Source organism: Anabrus simplex, chromosome 4 (genome assembly GCF_040414725.1).
Source record: "Anabrus simplex isolate iqAnaSimp1 chromosome 4, ASM4041472v1, whole genome shotgun sequence".
NCBI classification, from domain to species: domain Eukaryota; kingdom Metazoa; phylum Arthropoda; class Insecta; order Orthoptera; family Tettigoniidae; genus Anabrus; species Anabrus simplex.
Genome location: NC_090268.1, coordinates 229,261,765 through 229,281,083, shown reverse-complemented (window position 1 = coordinate 229,281,083; position 19,319 = coordinate 229,261,765). Strand labels below are relative to the sequence as shown.

General features: G+C 38.4%; 1 protein-coding gene across 1 annotated transcript in view; it reads left to right on the top strand.

Annotated features, from left to right (window-relative positions):
* The window catches only part of Megf8 (multiple EGF like domains 8), a 461,373-nt gene that overhangs the window by 78,674 nt on the left and 363,380 nt on the right, over positions 1-19,319 (top strand). Inside the window, exons 7-9 of the mRNA XM_067145403.2 lie at positions 1,192-1,473; positions 7,463-7,600; positions 7,847-8,036. Coding sequence (XP_067001504.2) covers positions 1,192-1,473; positions 7,463-7,600; positions 7,847-8,036 — 610 coding nt within the window. The remainder of the gene's footprint in view (positions 1-1,191; positions 1,474-7,462; positions 7,601-7,846; positions 8,037-19,319) is intronic.

Here is a 19,319-nt window from a genome sequence, read left to right as displayed (position 1 = left end):
ATGGGTGAGAGAGATGCAGAACAACAGTTGCAGTGTTTCCCATGAAATGTTACAAGTAAAATCACGGGAAATTGTGTTTTCCTATGATATTCTGGGAAACCTATTCAAGGCAAGTTGGGGGTGGGTGATTCGAATTGTACAGTGTAATAACCTGTCATTGCATCCAAAAACATCTTTGTTGTGCTAAAAACTGTCTAAAGAATGCACTGATGAAGGTACAGAGTTTCACACGCATGTGATCAGGTTAGGGCAGCAGAACTTGAACCTTCTCTCACAGATTGGCAATGCTGACCAAACCCCTGTGTATTTTGATATGCCAAGGAACACTACTATTTCTGAGAAGCGAGTGGCAAGTGTTTTAATTAAAACTACCGGCAACGAAGTGTTACATTGTACAGTGACGTTGACCATTACTGCTGATGGCCATAAACTACTTCCGTACATTATATTTGAAAGCAAGACATTGCTGAAGAACATCTCATTTCCAACTGGTATTGACATTCCTGCTCATTTGTGCTGGATGGACGAGAAAATGTGCTACCGTCTAATTAAGCATAGTAAATATTGTGCATAAATGAGGCCCTTGATGGAATTTAATGATGTATCATCATGTATGATGATGACAGACAGTGATGATGTCACTTCTTATATCACATGCTGTGGAAATATTAATTCCAATTTTATAATATCTAGCTCGTATGTGTTCGGTCCACTTACTTTAAACATGTTACCATTTGCCTGTAAAACTATAATAACTACACTACATGCCAAGATAATAGTCGAAACTTAAAACTTAAAGGATGATGTGTTTTGACGAGCTTACTTGCACATCATGACAAAAGGCGAGTGTAATTAACCTTGATCATAGATTTATTTTTCTAAACTGCAAATCTGGTGTCAAATTTGAAGTCAACCTGTTGGACTAAGTACTAGGAGATATGCATGATGTGTTCCTGCATCATCTGGCCTGTGATCATAAATACGTGACTCACTGCCAGCTCAGCATGGAGATATGATTGAGCTTGCAGCAGTCTTCACGACAAGTTGCGACAAGATGAATTACATTTAAAAAATGTTTATTTATGATTTTACAATTATTGTAAGTTGTGCCAGTCCTCTTGCCAGAATTTAATTTATTTTGATGAATTTTGTGTTGTGAGGATGACTAATTTTCTACTCTTATGTTCACAGATAATCCTTCAGAGGAACACTGGGTTGAAGTTCAGCCACGAGGTGGCAAGGAATTGGACCTCAGAGTGGTAGCGCATTCAACTGTGTATCATGCTCGAACAAACTCCCTTTTGGTGTATGGTGGCGTGTTGGCAAGTGTAGCACGATTTTCTAAACTTAGTGATCGTATGTTCTCCTTCCAATTAGATAGCAAACACTGGTCTGAAATTCACTATCCTCGAGCACATCTCCGCGACACTTACGTCCCAAGAGAAAGAGCTTTCCATACCAGTACTATAATTGGTGAGTTCAAGATCAACCATTTTTATTTATTTTTTTTGTGGTGTTTTCCTATTATGCTATAATTACCTATATAATATTCAGTTGGTGAACAACTGTGCGTTTCAACAACAATTAGCATTAAGTGGGTTTATCTTTTCACTGTTAGGATAAAGAGTGGTATGAATAAAGTGAAGCAACCTGAGTTTCCTCGTATTTTGAAGAGCTTTTTCTTTTTCTAATGAACCAAATGGAGCAGCATGATCTGGCTCGTTGAGACCTCACTACTTCCTGGAGTAAGGAGTTTACACGTTGGTGTTTCCTCGGGTTTCAAATGAATATATTTGACTTCTTACTCTCACTCTGTGGTTAAGAAGTGAAGTCGCCTCACTGGTGACTCAAGCTGATAGAGTGAAGTCATTTTGTGGAAACTGCTGCCTTTATGAATGTGTAAAGGTGTTGGAAAGTGCATGAGGAGCCAGGCACACATTTACAGCGGACTACAAAACTCTGTGTTGCTTCAGTTGGCAAAATGTGCAGTGGATAACAGATTACTTCTTAGGTGACACCAAGGAGATCAAGAGGAAGCAGACTAACAAACATATAGAGAATACAAGTATTTTTGAGGTACCTAAGTGAATTGGGTCTCCAAAGTGTAGTTGCTGAGGATATAGGTATAGTGGCCGGTTTCTGGTACACGATGTTTACCTGTGAGTTACCTAAATGTGCGTGTAACTTTAACTGCGCTGTTAACTTTAATGGGTTTCCCGAAACTGAAATCCATATTTATAGGCCCTGGTAATAAACAGTACTGATGTCATATTTAGTATCTCTCGTCCTCCAATAGATGTCCCTAGGCAAATGTTTTTAGGGTTATTTTGTTAATATCGAGTTACTTTTATTAGCAGAAGTTTTCTATAATGAAAACCGCTTGGCAAACATGTACACAGTCATCTCAATCAATCTGATTCAGCATGTAATAATCTCTCATAATATGAATATATGTACGATCTAATAACGCAAAGATGAGATATATTTCCCCTTCTTACTTATTCACAGTACGCAGGCATAATTTTAAATTTCATCTTGATCGTTGTCGTCGGTAATATTATACAAATACACCGCAATCTCCAAACAAATCACTTTTCACTGATTCAGAACACAACAGTCGTAAACAAAAATAATCATATAAATGAAAACTTGCAGCACACTTTGGAACCTATCATTCTCTCACTGAAGTTCTGTACTAATGGTGCAATATCCATTTGTCCTCGCTGCAACTGTTACAGATTTTTTTAGTACACTTTACAAATGGAGATATGTATGTATTGAATAGGAGACAAATTAAATTTCCTTTGTAAAGTCAAAACTATCAATATGAATGATTTTAATATCTTGTAATGTAATGACTACAAACAAATCAAAAACTCCCACTTAAAACATGTACTGTACATGCTTTTTTTCTCTTCAAGGATGCTGAACATGTACGGCAAGATTGCCGTTTCCTCAGTTTTTCTTCCATATATTGGCGCCGAGTCTTGCTTGCAAAATGGTGCCTATTCCTGCTCGTATCTCTCTGGGAACTCGCTCATTTATCATTCTTCTTTGACATGTAATTTCACCTGATCAGATGACAAAGCCTTCAAGAATTCCACTTTTTTCCCCCCCGGGATTTTATGGCACAACTTTAACAACACAAAAGCATTACAAACTGCGATCTCCAGTAGCCAAAAGAAAATAGCCTTATCACTACATTTTTCATTCTCTAATGTACTCCTCGAGCTGAGGATTTGCGGTTCTTAATAACTGCAACGGATTAGTCATTCATTTGAGATGTTTTACTTACACTGACCACACAACATCCATTGGCAAAAATACTCTTGTAACTGCTGATGTGAAGTCCACGTGAGAATTTCAATCGAACGTAGCGAGCTAACCCTGACCCAGGGTGTGAAGTGTATTGACACAGATAAGAAGGTGACATAAACTACAGCTCCCTGAAAGATTTTTAATTAAGTCCAGATGTTTTATGTTTAATGGGAGTCTATGAGGCCTCATGTCACCGGTTAAAGGATATAATAAGATTAAAAAACAATGAAAAATCGTATTTATTATTCAGCAGACTTATATTAAATGCATACCGGTACCTAATATATTTATTATTTAGTACAAATATAAATAATCATCATCTTCATTTCCCGTTTCCAGCTTCCTGGGTCGGGTTGTGAATCAAGGACCTCCATCACTGCCTGTCTCTCCACCACTCTTCTCTTTTTTTAAGTACATCTTCTGATTTTCCTCCCCTCTTCTGTATGCACTCCCACACTGAATCTGTCCCATCTCTTTCAGGGTCTTTCTCGAGGTCTCTTTCCTGTTAAGTTCTCTGAAAACACTTTTTTTGGCACACTCTCTTCTCCCATTCTCAGCACATGCCCATACCACTTTAGCTTTGTTGTTTCTATCCTGTCTTGAAGTTTCAAGATTCCTGTCCTTTTCCTTATCTCTTCATTACTAATTCTATCCTTTCTGGTCTTGCCCTCGATACTTCTCAGGAATTTAATTTCATCTCCGCTGCCTGTATTCTACTCTCCTCTCGTTTTGTTGTAGTCCATGATCCAGCTGCATGAGTTAGTATGGGTTCATAATGGGTTGAATATCATACTTTTTTACATTTCTTCAGGATGTCTTGGTTCCACAAAATATCCCGTACACTCTGGTAGAAGCTGTTTGCTTGTTGTATTCTTTTCCCAATTTCCTCGGTTATCTTTCCATCGTCTGTGGTCACACTTCCCAAGTACTTACTTTTAACCACTTCCAGAATTTTACCATTCAGTTTTATCTTTCCTCTTCCTTCCTTCCCTCCCCTTGTCATCACTATTGTTTTACTTTTCTCTGTGCTTACTTTCATCCCAAATTTTTCAATCTCTTGATTCCGTACATCTACTTGTTTTTGCATTGTTGTTTCGAAAACTCATTTTAAACGTATCGCCATGTTAAGTGACTGATAACTACGCATCTACAGATAACTGTCATTCCAGAAACTGGCCATAGATCAGAGTACTCTGTCTGCCACATTTTTGAAGGTCCATGATGAAATAGTACAGTTTATAAGTGTGTTCTTCAGTTTGTCAAAACTAATTTATGAATACAATTTAGAAACTACCTTAAAAAGGAAACGTGATAACAGAATTATAGCTAAAAAACTACGTAGTTTTGTTCTTGAAAGAACATCATCAGATCTCTGTGTAGAATTATTTAGTTCTTTTTCCGGGTTGCACTGTGTTGTTGTTCTCTGTACATTACGTACAGTTTGCCAACATTTCGAATACATTTGCAGTACTCTATGTCAAGGTGACTGAAAATAACCCTACTCGATCCAAGGTAATCAGTCTCCCAGGCAGTATTCACAGCAATAATAATGGGAGCATTAGGAATAATAGTAATAAAACCTAAAAGTACACTTCATTGTGCCATTGACCTAACTGGTTCATGACATAATGCAAAGTTTATTGACTAACTAGCCGGCTGGACTCACGCCAGCGACAGAGTATTACACCACCTTGCATTCTATGCTAGATTGGGGAGAAGTGATGACTTCATTAAGATAAGTTCCAAATTTCAAGTATTTAAGAATGTAAATAGAGGGTTCTGTGGTTCAAATCCCGTCACTCTATGTGATATTTGTGCTGGACAAAGCGGAGGCGAGACAGGTTTTTGTCCCCGGGTACTCCAGTTTTTCCTGTCATATTTAATTTCAGCAACACTTTTCAATATCATTTAATTTCATCTGTCTTTCATTAATCATTGCCCCAGAGGAGTGCGACGGGCTTCGGCAGCCGGCACAATTCCTATCCTCGCCGCTAGAATGGGGTCTTCATTCATTCCATCCCTGACCCTATCGAATGTCTGGTAACAGGCTGTGGATTTTCATTTCAAGAATGTAAACAGAATTTGAAAATAAACGTTTATACATTTCTAAATATTCTCGAGTGTGATTTAATAGAATCTGATGATGGTTTTTCAAGAACAGAACATGTCATTCTGTTTTTAATTACATTGTTTCTTTTTCTGGTATAATTCTGTTATGTTGTTTCTTTCTCAGGTAGTGTATACATTTATTTACTGTATTCATAAATTCATTTCAACAGCCCAAAGAACATAACAGTTATAAATTAAATGAGTCAAAACTGCAAAGAAATTGCTTTAAAAAAAAAAGAAAAGCATGGGGTAAAGTTTCCATCAGCTTGAAGCAAATTACGGGCAGCAATGAATGAGCGACACCAAAGATACAGTTTTTCATATGTCTAACAATCAGAAATATATGTACATGAATATTTCTAAGAAAATTGTTTCTCTATTTTAGCGTTAAATTCTTTAGATTCTTGTAGTCTATCGGCACTATCGGCAGCCCTGAAGATTTTTTTCCGTGGTTTCCCCATTTTCACACCAGGCAAATGCTGGGGCTGTACCTTAATTAAGGCCACGGCCGCTTCCTTCCAACTCCTAGGCCTTTCCTATCCCATCGTCGCCATAAGACCTATCTGTGTCGGTGCGACGTAAAGCCCCTAGCAAAAAAAAATAAAAAAATTAAATAGGCTTAATGATATACTTTCTTACTTCTTATAAATTTTATTGGATTTGGTATCTGTATTTTAATTTTTTAAAGTTTAATATTTTAATATTATAAAAATGTAGTTAGTGTGTTCATAAACCTGTATTGTATTATACGAAGATGCTACATAAAGGGGCTTTTCATCCTCAGTGGCATGTAAATCATCAAATAAAGTCTCTAATCTTCACAGCAGGTCTCCAGCTTGTTACCTGGAGTGGACAACCCTTCAGTGATCTTGATTGACAGCTTTCACTTGGTACACGTCATTGTCTCTTTACACAGCACCTACGTGCACACAGGTTCGAAGGCAAGTCCGTTGACTATCGCAACACGACTCCAGATGAGGCTGATAACTTGCAGCAGTACACACATTGAACTACTTAACACGTATGACTCGACAATAACACAGCACCAGTTGAGCTACTCTCCAACACTCCTCACGATGACACGCACTCAACGCTGCTCTTCGACAATACTACCATACAACAACTGTTCAAACACTTCACCTTAACGACACTTTATCAACACTTACTGCTCCAGCTAGCTGGTATTTACCTGGAACAGAGAATCCCTCCGTAATATTGATTGACAGATCTAACCTTTCTCTTGGCTTTGTATGTATGCATGCACCCGTCACTTCTTACAGCCTTGTAGTTTTTCAAATACACAGGCATTGGCTGTCACAGTGCACGATGACTGTATACTTGGCTCAAATTCAAACATTGCCAATAACTCATGTAACTGCCACACACAGTGAACTACTCAGCTCTTATCACTCAACAATAACAGCACCAGTTCAGCTACTCTCCAACACCCCTCATGATGACACGCTCTCAACACAATTCTCCAACAATACTACGAGACACACACTGTGATAACAACAGCTTCTCCAACACTTCATCACAACAACACACTCTCAACACTCACTGTTCTGTTCCGAAAACACTACACTGACAACTCCATTCATGGCAAGCCTGTCTTCATATGCTTGTTGATGAAGCCCTAGAATCTTCAGGGTGTGTCTGGAGTAGGAGCATTCTAGTTTTGCCTTCCAAAAAGTCCACAGAGACACTAGGCGTAAAGCACAATAGGAGATGCTGGCACATGACCTCAGGCCAGCTGGGAGGTCGCCGGTCTGACTCACTCATTCTTTCCAGGAAATACCAAAGGGGGCTGCAAACAGGGCTGACAGTCACATGGGCACGTAACAGTAATAATAATTCATTGTTGATTCTGCAGCTGATAAACATTATGGGCACAGTCTAACAGCAGTTATTCTCCCTCCAGTAAATTAAGTGCCAATTATTTACTATGTTTTTTGATATATTCAACTACCCTCTTTTGTCTAGTATTTACGTGTAGGTAACAATTTTATTATTATCGTCATCTTTATCTTTTCAGGGAATTACTTGGTTGTTTTTGGAGGATATTCACATCGTCATAACAAAGAAGAGATCTGTTATGACAATCACATGTACCTGTACCATTTGGGTTGCCATACCTGGGTGAGCCATGAAATATTGGGAAATGTTGAAAAAGGTAGAGCCTTACATTACTCATTATCTGTATCAATATTTTTTATTTTAGTGCTTAACAGTTTTTTAAATTAATCATTTTTTATATGTCGGTTGTTACATCCTTTCTTTTATTACTGGGGCCAATGATCTAGAAGAGGTTAGGCCCCTTTAAACAAGTCATCGTCATCATCATCTTCTTTTATTACCTATAGTTTTCTTATTACAAGCCCTAATATTGTTCATATCGTTGTTGTTGTTGTTGTTGTAGGTCATGAGTATCGCTATCCTAAACAACAGGGAGTTTTTGCCCATGCAGCTGATGTTCGAGGTGGTAACACTTTGCTTATTGTCGGTGGATATCATGGAAATGTGAATTCTGATTTGTTGGCTTATACTTTGCCGCCTATGTTAGCCAGCCGTGATGGCGAGACTTTTGAACCTGAGCAGATATGCAACAGGTGAGAAATTCTTCCCCATTTTCTCCTCATTATTGTAAGAGTTAACAAATATTGTGAAAAAAAAAGAAGAGTATTAGGGAGCTATTCATAAATTCAAGTACTTAACCCTTTCGCACTCAGCGCGCCGATCTATCGGCGCGAGAGGTTATGGCAAAAACGCTCACAGCGCCGATACATCGGCTCTGTCTTATTTACGGATTTTGGTCATTTGCGTAGCTGTTAAATCGTAACAGTTGATCGTGATGGTACATTAAAGCGTTGAATTTGCGTTTAACTCAACAGATATATCCACCAGCCCTACAAAATATTTTTATTTTCGACAAATGAAATCTGTTGACCGTGAATGTTTATCTTGTGGTTATTTGAAGTTGTTATTGCGTGGATCTGTTTTGAATGGCTTATGAATACAACAAGTTGATCTTGCTATGAGTTTTGTTTATAGTTTATTTCGTTTCTTTGGTATATATTGTGTTCGATGCACTTCGTAAACTACAATTTTACTCCTTTTCATAACTCCGTTGTTGCACGTGCTTGCGTCATCTTTTTATAGTAATGGCTAGGCTATATTCAAGGCCGAATGAGGCCGATATCCATGAATTTTCAGATGATTTAGACAGTAATAATGACCTTCTTTTGCCGAAAGTGATTCCCGTTATGTGGGAAGTGACACGGTCGTAACTGCTCACCGTGCATCGGACCGCGAGGCCCTGACATCGATGACCGTTACATGTACACTGAATAACTTTGTGCAATGCTTCATGAGTGAATTGTAGCACACACATCATATTGATATCAAATTATTCAGAATTAAATGTTCTTTCATCCACGTCTAAAAGTGAAGAAGGAAGACGCAACAATATCTAATTTATCTGTCATTGAAAACAATCATTTATTTTTAAAAATTTATTTTCAGAATTTAATATTTTTTTTTGGGCTTAACCAATAACAATACGTCTAAGGTATATTCATTTCTAAAATGCTCATAGTTTCATGTATAAGTGTGATAAATTTTATTTTAATGTGTGTTAAACTCTTTACGTGTTGAATTTTTGTAATTTGCTTTAGAAAATTACAAAAATTGGTCTGAGTGTCTTCGAGCAAACACCTGCATATAGACTGAGTGCCAAAGGGTTAATTATTTGATTATTTTTAACCTTATGCTAGTGTGGTGAGGTCAAATACTTAAGGTGCAAAAATATTTATTGGCCATCTGCATTTTTCATGTCACCGCTAATCAGTAACAGTAGCTGTCTTCATCTTAATTTCCTTTACATGTCAGTGTTCACCCACTCTCTGTACTAATTAGTTATTTTGCTCGAATGCTACTCAACAAATATTAATAATGTAGAAAATAAAAAAAGAAGACAGCGAAAGAGAAATGACCACATACGACAGAAGAAAAATTGTTTGGCCGTAAGGTGTATGGATGTGTAGATTTCCTCACTTTCAGACCCTATTACAGTATTACCCCGGATTTACGTTCCCGGCTTTTACGTTTTCCCGTCTTTTACAACATTTTTTGTTGGTCCCCTGAGATTTCCTATGCTCACAATGTATTAAAATCCTCAAATTTACGTTTGCGACATTTTATGCTTCCCCCCATTTACGTCACGACAGGCCGTTCGAGAGGAAAAAATTCGAGGTAAAATGGCGTCGCAACTAACCTAAAAGGCTTTGAGTAACCATGGCATGACGACCAAATCAAACAACCATGGTCTATAATATATCTTAGAACTCTCAGTATTGAACTTCCGTGTAACCAATGCAGTGCAATCTTTGATATCAGGTGTTTTCCACTATGTCCCAAACCTTTTTTTCAAAGCCGACAACGATGAAGTGCTCATTAATATTTCAAGAAGAAGAAGAAGAAGTCCGACTAGTTGAATTAACAAAACCGCAAAGGAGAAGGAGAAGAAGGATATATCAGATGTTTGCTCTATTGCTAAGTACAGTATAAGCCAAAAGGAGACGTTATCAATTGATTCAGTGTTTGTCTTGCTCAAGTTCGTTATTTCATGGTTATTGTTTTACACTTGCGTTTGTTGTTGGAGTTGTTAAAGTTATTGTCGCTTATTCGTCACATTTACTGTATTTTTGTTTTTCGTTACGTTTTATGTTCTTGTTATGTGAGTCGAGTGGTCAGAGTGAATTGCCGCGATCTTCCTTTCCTGTCGTGTGTATTTGTTAATCCTTCTTTGTTATCGCTTTATTGTTTTCCTGCTAATAATGGAAAAAATAGAAGGAAAGAAAACTTTCACTACGGATGAGAAAGTTTGAATGTTAGAAAAGGTTGATTTGTACCGCGGAACACGTATTTCTTTGGCATGCAAATTGCAACTTCCTGTATCCACGCTGAATACAGTTGTGAAAAACAGAGGAAGCATTACATCAAGTGCTTCAGAATGCGGACCAAACTCCAAGAAAAGGAAGTATGCGTCTTACTGCAAATACGTGAAAATGGAATAAATTGTAAAAAGTTGGTTTGAAACTTCAAACAGGCATTCCAATTTATGGGAAAGGCACTTAAAGTGGCAAACATTCTTGGCATTGAAAAGGAAAAGTTATAACCTAACTTATAAAACTATTTGTGGGGAATCTAATGCAGTTAGTGATGAAACTGTGGAAGAATGGACCGATAGAAGATTGCAGGACCTGACCAAGGATTACGAACCAAGGAACATTTTTAACCTAGATGAAACTGGACTGTTTTTCAGTGCGTTGCCCAGCAAGACTTTGGCATTCAAAGGAGATAAATGCCATGGTGGGAAACGCAGCAAGATGAGGCTCGCAGTGATGTTGGGAGCCAATGCTGATGGCTCTGAGAAGCTCCACCCCTATGTGATAGGGAAATCTAAAAAGCCTTGTTGCTTCAAGAATGTGCGATCATTACCTACTGCCTACGATGCCAACCGTAAAGCGTGGATGACCTCAGATCTTTTCCGACAGCAGTTAATTGCTCTGGATTAAAAAATGGGTGCCCAAAATAGGAAGATCCTTCTTTTTCATCGACCGTTGTCCTGCACATCCCATGGATGTTAATTTGAGGAATGTGCAGTTAGAATTTCTTCCTGCTAACTGCACAAGCAATCTACAACCTATGGATTTATGGGTTATTCACTCCTTTAAGTCACTTTATAGGAAGAACCTGGTGCAGCAAATTTTATTCCTTATGGATGCTGGAAAGGATCCATCATCATTTAAAGTGTCAATCCTAGATGCGTTTCACTTCATTGCGAAGTCTTGGAAAGCTGTGAAGCAGACTACCATCTCAAATTGTTTCTTGAAAGCAGGATTTTTTAAGAATCATGCCAAATCTCAGCTGCCAGAAGAGGAAAAAGAAGAAGGCCTGCTACCTGATGTATGGAGAATGTTGCAGTCAGACTGCACTACTAAAGATTTTCTTCGGGTAGATGATTCTGTGATCACTGCAGAGGAAAGAAGTGTGGAGGAGTTGGTTGCTGAGCAAACAGCAGCCGAGTCTCCCACCAGTGACAGTGATGAAGCAGAGGAAGACAGTGAAGTGATGCCTACCAGTTCTGATGCAAGTGCAGCAGTGGATGTTTTACGCAGGTATCTGTGGGAGGAAATAATTTTCATAACCTTTATATGCTTGAAAAACAAATAGAGGTCATAAGAAATAAGAAGTGTAAACAGAGATCGATTCTGGACTATTTTGGTAGGAAGCAGTGATTGTGTAGTTTTCCTTCCTCTAGTTAAGTCATCATTTTCTATTTGATCACACCCATCTTCATTCAGAGCCATAGTTAGCATTTCAGGAATTGTGTTACGAGATACTTCTGCTTCATATACAGTTAGTTCCTTGTGGTTCTGAAGTATCTGTGGTCAGAATACATTAACTCTCAACAGTACGTCTCTGGAATAGGGTCAACCAACTGCTTGTAATTGTGACGTCAATTTACTCGTCACACACTCTCTGCCTGGACAGCGAATGAAGTACCTGAGAAGTGCTGGCGAGAGGGGCGAGGGGAAACATGACGTCATTGGTAGGGGAAGGCCTAGGGCTGTGGGTAGTACAATACGGTATGTGCTGTACATATTTCTCTGCACATACTTCATTGTATTGTAACGTAACTTTATGAAGTAGAATAGTTGTACAGCAACTTTATTTCCAATACAAACTAAACTTGTTTTTTTCAGTGCATCTTTGAAACTGATAGTTGTTTTCTTCCCATAAAGATAAAAAGATCGGAGGCATAGATAGCTTGTCGCACTGTGATGTGCTTGGTTCATCCGTGCTTATGTAGTGTACTGTACGGCTACTAACACCACCATGTACGGCACAGCACATGTCTACTACAAAGTGAGGCGGTCCCTTTGTCCCACTCTGAGTGAAGTGCCTGCCACTCTGCGCTCTTACGTCATATGGGCTTTCTGAAGTCACACATCAGCCTGTTGGTGGTCACTGCTGTAGAACATGCAAATCACACATGCAATCTACTATATCAAAGATATACTCCCCATTAATCTCAGTAGATAATAATGTTGACCTAAAATAACATAAAATACTTCTGAGGATCAGCTGTACTTTCTGGTATCTTGTGGCTCATGTATACCTGTAAAAAGAATTTCAACCACTACTTCAAGCTCATGCACATAAATATTTATTGAGAAGAATTTTATGCTCACTCAACTGAGTATGAAGATGTTCAAACATTAGCTATGCTTCTATCTTCATTTGGGTAGGTTGAAATAATGTGGACAGTTCAATAACATCATGGTTCTCATATAATCATATCCAAGAACACAAGTCATAATATCCCTCGCAGTTCCTACGCGCCACATCACATAACCTGTAGTTTATCTCTAGGACGATGTTGTATAATAATCCAGTTCTTCTTAATTCATTATTTGAAGACACTGTAACATGTATTATTCACAAAGACTGCATGCAATATCTATTTATGTACGGGTCTGGTCATAATATTCATTATCTACATATAATATTAGAGGAATTGCACCCCCTCACATAATATCCCTATCTATAAATACTGTATACACATAGCAAACCCAATGGCGCAACAGCCCTTGGAGGACCTTGGCCTACCAAGCGACCGCTGCACAGCCCGAGGGCCTGCAGATTACGAGGTGTCGTGTGGTCAGCACGACGGATCATCTCGGCCGCAATTCTTGGCTCTCGAGACTGGGGTCTCTATTTCAGCGTCAGATAGCTCCTCAGTTGTAATTATGTAGGCTGAGTGGACCTCGAACCAGCCCTCAGATCCTGGTAAAAATCCCTGGCCTGGCCAGGAATCGAACCCAGGGCCTGCAGGTAAGAGGCAGGCATGCTACCCCTACACCACGGGGCAGGCACTGTATACACATATCTACTGTATATCTTACTGTATCTTAATTTAGCATTTCTTATGAACACCACTTTAGAATTTCATTTTACTGGGCCGGGCTTAGTTGCTCAGGTGGTTGAGACGCTGGCCTCCTGACCCCAACTTGGCAGGTTTGATGGTGGCCCAGTCTGGTGGTATTTGAAGGTGCTCGCATGTCAACCTTGTGGAAATTCCAAGTTCCCATGGAGGGAATTAGATATTTTTCCACCAATAGAGCATATATGCTAGGTGGGCATTAATTCCATTGTGGAGTCTTGTCTCCCGTATGCAGTTATCAGACTGTGCCTAATATAAGGCTTCTGATAAGTTCACCTGCATACACCCCAGCATCAGTGGGTAGGGTCTGACACATCCCACTCTGAAGAGTCTAGTGTCAGACCTAAGACGAAATGCTGGCTAATAGAGCAAACGCCTGAAAAGCCATACAGTTAATTTTTGATCTGTCAACCTTGTGTCGGTAGATTTACTGGCAGGTAAAATAACTCCTGAGGGACTAAATTCTGGCACCTTGTCATCTCCAAGAACTGTAAAAGTAATCAGTGGGACATAAAGCCAATAACATCATCATCATCATCATTTGGCTGGCTTTAGAAGATCTGTAGCACAGTTCTACTTCTAATGTATATTATTCCTCCCATAGTATGAGTATTAGCTCTTCTCATTAAGCATAAGGTTACTCTTAATGACTTTCAGTACCTTGAAGCCTGCATAATACCGTTCTGCAATAATTTGTATTCAAATTAATCGTAGAAGATTTTATTCTTCTCAAATTATTCATATCATAATTCTGAAAGATAAAACTATCTTCAATTCAAAATTTAATATGATTAACATCTAGAAGATCCAATTTTCTCCTTCAAATTGCTCACTAATTGTCTAATTCTGCCTAGGGTGATGTTGAAATTACATTAAAACACTCCTGTAAAGAGAACTTAAAAAAAAAAAAAAATCTACATTCAAACAACTAAGTAAGAAGTATAATGGACTCATGGGTCTGAGGTCTTCACATTCTGCTTATCTCATCCTTGCAAAGTATCACCCTGGTAATGTTCCCTGTTGATTTAGCAGATTATTGTGGTCTCCATCAGTGATTTAACATTCCATAATGTTCTTAAGGCACTGAAACTTCAAAAAATATGTTAAAATCATGTAATACACTTATAAGAATACATAAAATATTGTTTGTATCTATGTTTGCATTCCACGTTCAGTTTTCACTAATCACAGTTAAATCACAGGACAATAAAACTTCCTATTGTAGTGCACATATTCCTCACATATATCACAGTAGTCTCTCACAGACGTAGTATTAATTCCTTAATATTAGCATCTCGTGGCACAGTCAACATATGGTCAATTATAGCAGTAGACGTAAAGAGAGACGATCCCCAACGGATGGTTGGGCAGCAACAAAGAAATATGGGGGTCATTGACCTAGATGTTAGGCCCCTTTAAACAGCAAGCATCATCATCACCATCTTCAACAAAGAAATGCAGAATAAGACAAGGAGCACTTCTGTGGGTGTACTAATGAAAGAAGCCTACTGCCATCTCACGTCGGCACTGAGACCATTATTTTCTCAGACACTGCGTTCATGTAGTGGATACAGTATTAATGACATTCGTCGATTCATTGGTTGCTGACTAATGCAGTTTCTGAGAAATTATTTTATATGGGGAGTTTGTTGATATTCAAATAGCATATCAAAGTCGACATCAACCAGTTGTCCCGTGTCTAGTATCCTTTTTGTAACTAACAGTTCCCATCAAGAGTTATGAATTTCATGTTGTTGGTCCGTACTGAACTGAGAATAACATATGAATAGTAACACAGTAAAGGTTTCCACCTATTCAGTACTAATATGTATTTACAATGTTATAAATTACATGGAACTAGTTTCGACCCACCTAGGGTTCATCATCAGCCATATTAAAACATAGATAAGTTTTTGTCGAATCCTAAAACATGTTATTTTTAACTGTGATAATCGTATGGATTTATAATTTATAAAGTGAAGTTTGGTAATGAGATGAGAAATGTTAGTATGGTACAGGTGATTAGTACATAATAATATATATACAAACAAGTTTGGAATAAAGATGGAACAAAGTACAAGTGGGGTGCTTAGAGTTGTAAAAATATAACCTCGTGGATGTCAGTAGTCCTCGTACTAAAGAATTAATGTAAAATAACACATATAAACATATATACAAGTATGTACAAAGTCTGGAGAGTAAAGAGTGATACTCTTTTAATGTCGAGTCGGCTTGACACTGATCACTTAAGCGGAGAAATAAGGCATTTGGTGTATTAAAGCTGTGTTGATCGGTTGCGTTGTTGATTGTTGGACGTGAAGTTATTTTTGAATTTCTGGTTGAGAAGAAGGTGGAAACTGCGCGTGGATATATTGATTCTCAGTTCTTAGCGGAAACCAAATTGGACCTGTTTAAATGGAGAAAGTCGGTAAAACCAAAAAATGGAGATAGGAAAAGGTTAACATAAAGTGAAAGGATGCTTACCTCGCGCTGCGGTGTGTGTAGTATAGCTGATGGTGTGCGATTGGTGGCGGGGAGAGAAGTGTGGGCAGAGAGGAGGGCAGGCGCGTGTGGGTTAGGAGGGGGTTAGGAAGAGTGGGGGCGGGGAGCTTTTAAGGCGGGGCTGAAGGGTGCGGGAGAAAGGGTAATTGTCTCGGAAAAGTACCTTTGATTAGACTTAGGATTGAGTTTTGGTTGGCTGCATTATTGTTTCTGAGGAAAGTGATGAATATATCGAAGAGTGTGTTGGGTTTCTCTGAGATTTCATTGAGATTGTGACTGGCGTTGAAGTATTGGTCTAGGTGTATGTAGTAATTTTCCATTATATACAATACAATACAATCAATACTGATCTGCATTTAGGGCAGTCGCCCAGGTGGCAGATTCCCTATCTGTTGCTTTCCTAGCCTTTTCCGAAATGATTTCAAAGAAATTGGAAATTTATTGAACATCTCCCTTGGTAAGTTATTCCAATCCCTAACTCCCCTTCCTATAAATGAATATTTGCCCCAGTTTGTCCTCTTGAATTCCAACTTTATCTTCATATTGTGATCTTTCCTACTTTTATAGACGCCATTCAAACCTATTCGTCTACTAATGTCATTCCACGCCATCTCTCCGCTGACAGCTCGGAACATACCACTTAGTCGAGCAGCTCGTCTTCTTTCTCTCAATTCTTCCCAACCCAAACATTGCAACATTTTTGTAACGCTACTCTTTTGTCGGAAATCACCCAGAACAAATCGAGCTGCTTTTCTTTGGATTTTTTCCAGTTCTTGAATCAGGTAATCCTGGTGAGGGTCCCATACACTGGAACCATACTCTAGTTGGGGTCTTACCAGAGACTTATATGCACTCTCCTTTACATCCTTACTACAACCCCTAAACACCCTCATAACCATGTGCAGAGATCGGTACCCTTTATTTTCAATCCCATTTATGTGATTACCCCAGTGAAGATCTTTCCTTATATTAACACCTAGATACTTACAATGATCCCCGAAAGGAACTTTCACCCCATCAATGCAGTAATTAAAACTGAGAGGACTTTTCCTATTTGTGAAACTCACAACCTGACTTTTAGCCCCGTTTATCAACATACCATTGTCTGCTGTCCATCTCACAATATTTTCGAGGTCACGTTGCAGTTGCTCACAATCTTGTAACTTATTTATCACTCTATAGAGAATAACATCATCCGCAAAACGCCTTACATCCGATTCCACTCCTTTACTCATATCATTTATATATATAAGAAAACATAAAGGTCCGATAACACTGCCCTGAGGAACTCCCCTCTCAACTATTACAGGGTCAGACAAAGCTTCACCTACTCTAACTCTCCGAGATCTATTTTCTAGAAATATAGCAACCCATTCAGTCACTCTTTTGTCTAGTCCAATTGCACTCATTTTTGCCAGTAGTCTCCCATGATCCACCCTATCAAATGCTTTAGACATGTCAATCGCGATACAGTCCATTTGACCTCCAGAATCCAAGATATCTGCTATATCTTGCTGGAATCCTACAAGTTGAGCTTCAGTGGAATAACCTTTCCTAAAACCGAATTGCCTTCTATCGAACCAGTTATTAATTTCACAAACATGTCTAATATAATCAGAAAGAATGCCTTCCCAAAGCTTACATACAATGCATGTCAAACTTACTGGCCTGTAATTTTCAGCTTTATGTCTATCACCCTTTCCTTTATACACAGGGGCTACTATAGCAACTCTCCATTCATCTGGTATTATGTTGAGTAAAGGGCCCTTGTTTGCTAATTCGAGGATGTCCATGTCCTGTTCGATATTGGTGAAATTGTGGTTATAATCATGCATGTGTTGGCCGATGGCTGAAAACCTGTTGTATTTTATTGCATTAGTGTGTTCGTGGTATCTGGTATTGAAGTGTCTACTGGTTTGTCCGATGTAGGATTTTTCACAGGTGTTGCATTTGATCCTGTAAACTCCTGATTTTAAAAAACTGCTGGTCTTGTTGATGTGTGAAGTATTGTGTAAGACGTTCGTGTTCTTATTGTTGGTTTTGAAGGCTATTTTAACGCCTTGTTTCTTGAAGATGTTGGTTAACTTGTAGATATCATTGTTGAACGTGAAGGTGGAAAATGTTAGAGGTTTAGTCACTTCTTTTTTGAGGGTAGTTTTAGGGCGATGTTTGTGTTTATTGATTATCCTTTCTATAAAATGATTGCTGAAGCCGTTGTATTTTGCAATTCCACGAATTGTGTTAAGTTCGTTCTTTAGATCTTTCTTGGACATAGGTATGCTGAAGGCTCGGTGAACTAGGTTGTTGTATGTGGCTCGTTTGTGGGACTGAGGGTGCACTGAATCTTGGCGAATGGTGGAGGCTGTTTGAGTAGGTTTTCTGAATATTTTATAACTGAAAGAATCTGAGTTTCTAGTGATAGTTAAATCTAGGAAGTTGATTTTTTGATTTGATTTGGATTCTAGTGTGAATTTGATATGAGAATCAATAGTGTTGAGTTTTAAGAGGGTGGTGGAGGCATTAATTGATTGCTCATTCATGAATACGAAGACATCGTCAACATATCTGGCCCAAAAGAGAATGTTTCCAAATTCATTGTCAATTTTGGTGTGTTCGAGGAAGTCCAGGTATATTTCTACCAAGATGCCTGAGGCCGGTGACCCCATTGCCAAACCGTCTTGTTGATATATAACATTGTCGAAAGTGAAGAAGTTGTTGTTGATGATTAGTTTAATACTGTGATAAAGTCTTGTGTCTCTAGTTTGCTTAAGTGGCTGTTTTTGTTTAAATTGTTTTTAATTATTGGAATTAATTTTGATACTTGTATGCTTGGGTACATGTTCACAATATCGAAAGAGTGGATGGAGTAATCCGGTTGCAAATTGAAATTGTTAAGTTTTTCTACTAGCTCTGATGTGTTCTTAATGGACTTTTTGGATAAAAATTGATAATTTTTTCTTAAGAAACGTTGGATGAATTGTGATAATTTGTATAAGGGGCTTGGTCTATAGTTGATAATTGGGCGGATGGGAACTCCAGCTTTGTGTATCTTGGGGAGAGCTTTAGCAGTGGGGAGTCCTGGGTTCATATGTATGAGTTTGGATTTTTCCTGTTCAGTAAATAAAAATGAAGTGTTTTCAAGAGTTTGTTTAAGTAGTCTTTGAATTTTTTGGGTGGGGTCTTTTTTGATTATGGAAAATGAGCTGTCTGTGAAAATTTTTTTTTTTTTTTTTCAATATATGCTTTTTTATCCATGATAACTGTTGCATTGCCTTTGTCAGCTTTGGTTACGATGAGTTTGTTGTCTTTAATTTTCTTTTTGAGGGCGTATATGCGCTTTTGTTCAGCTATTTTTTCTCTTATTGAGCTTATTTGCGGGGTT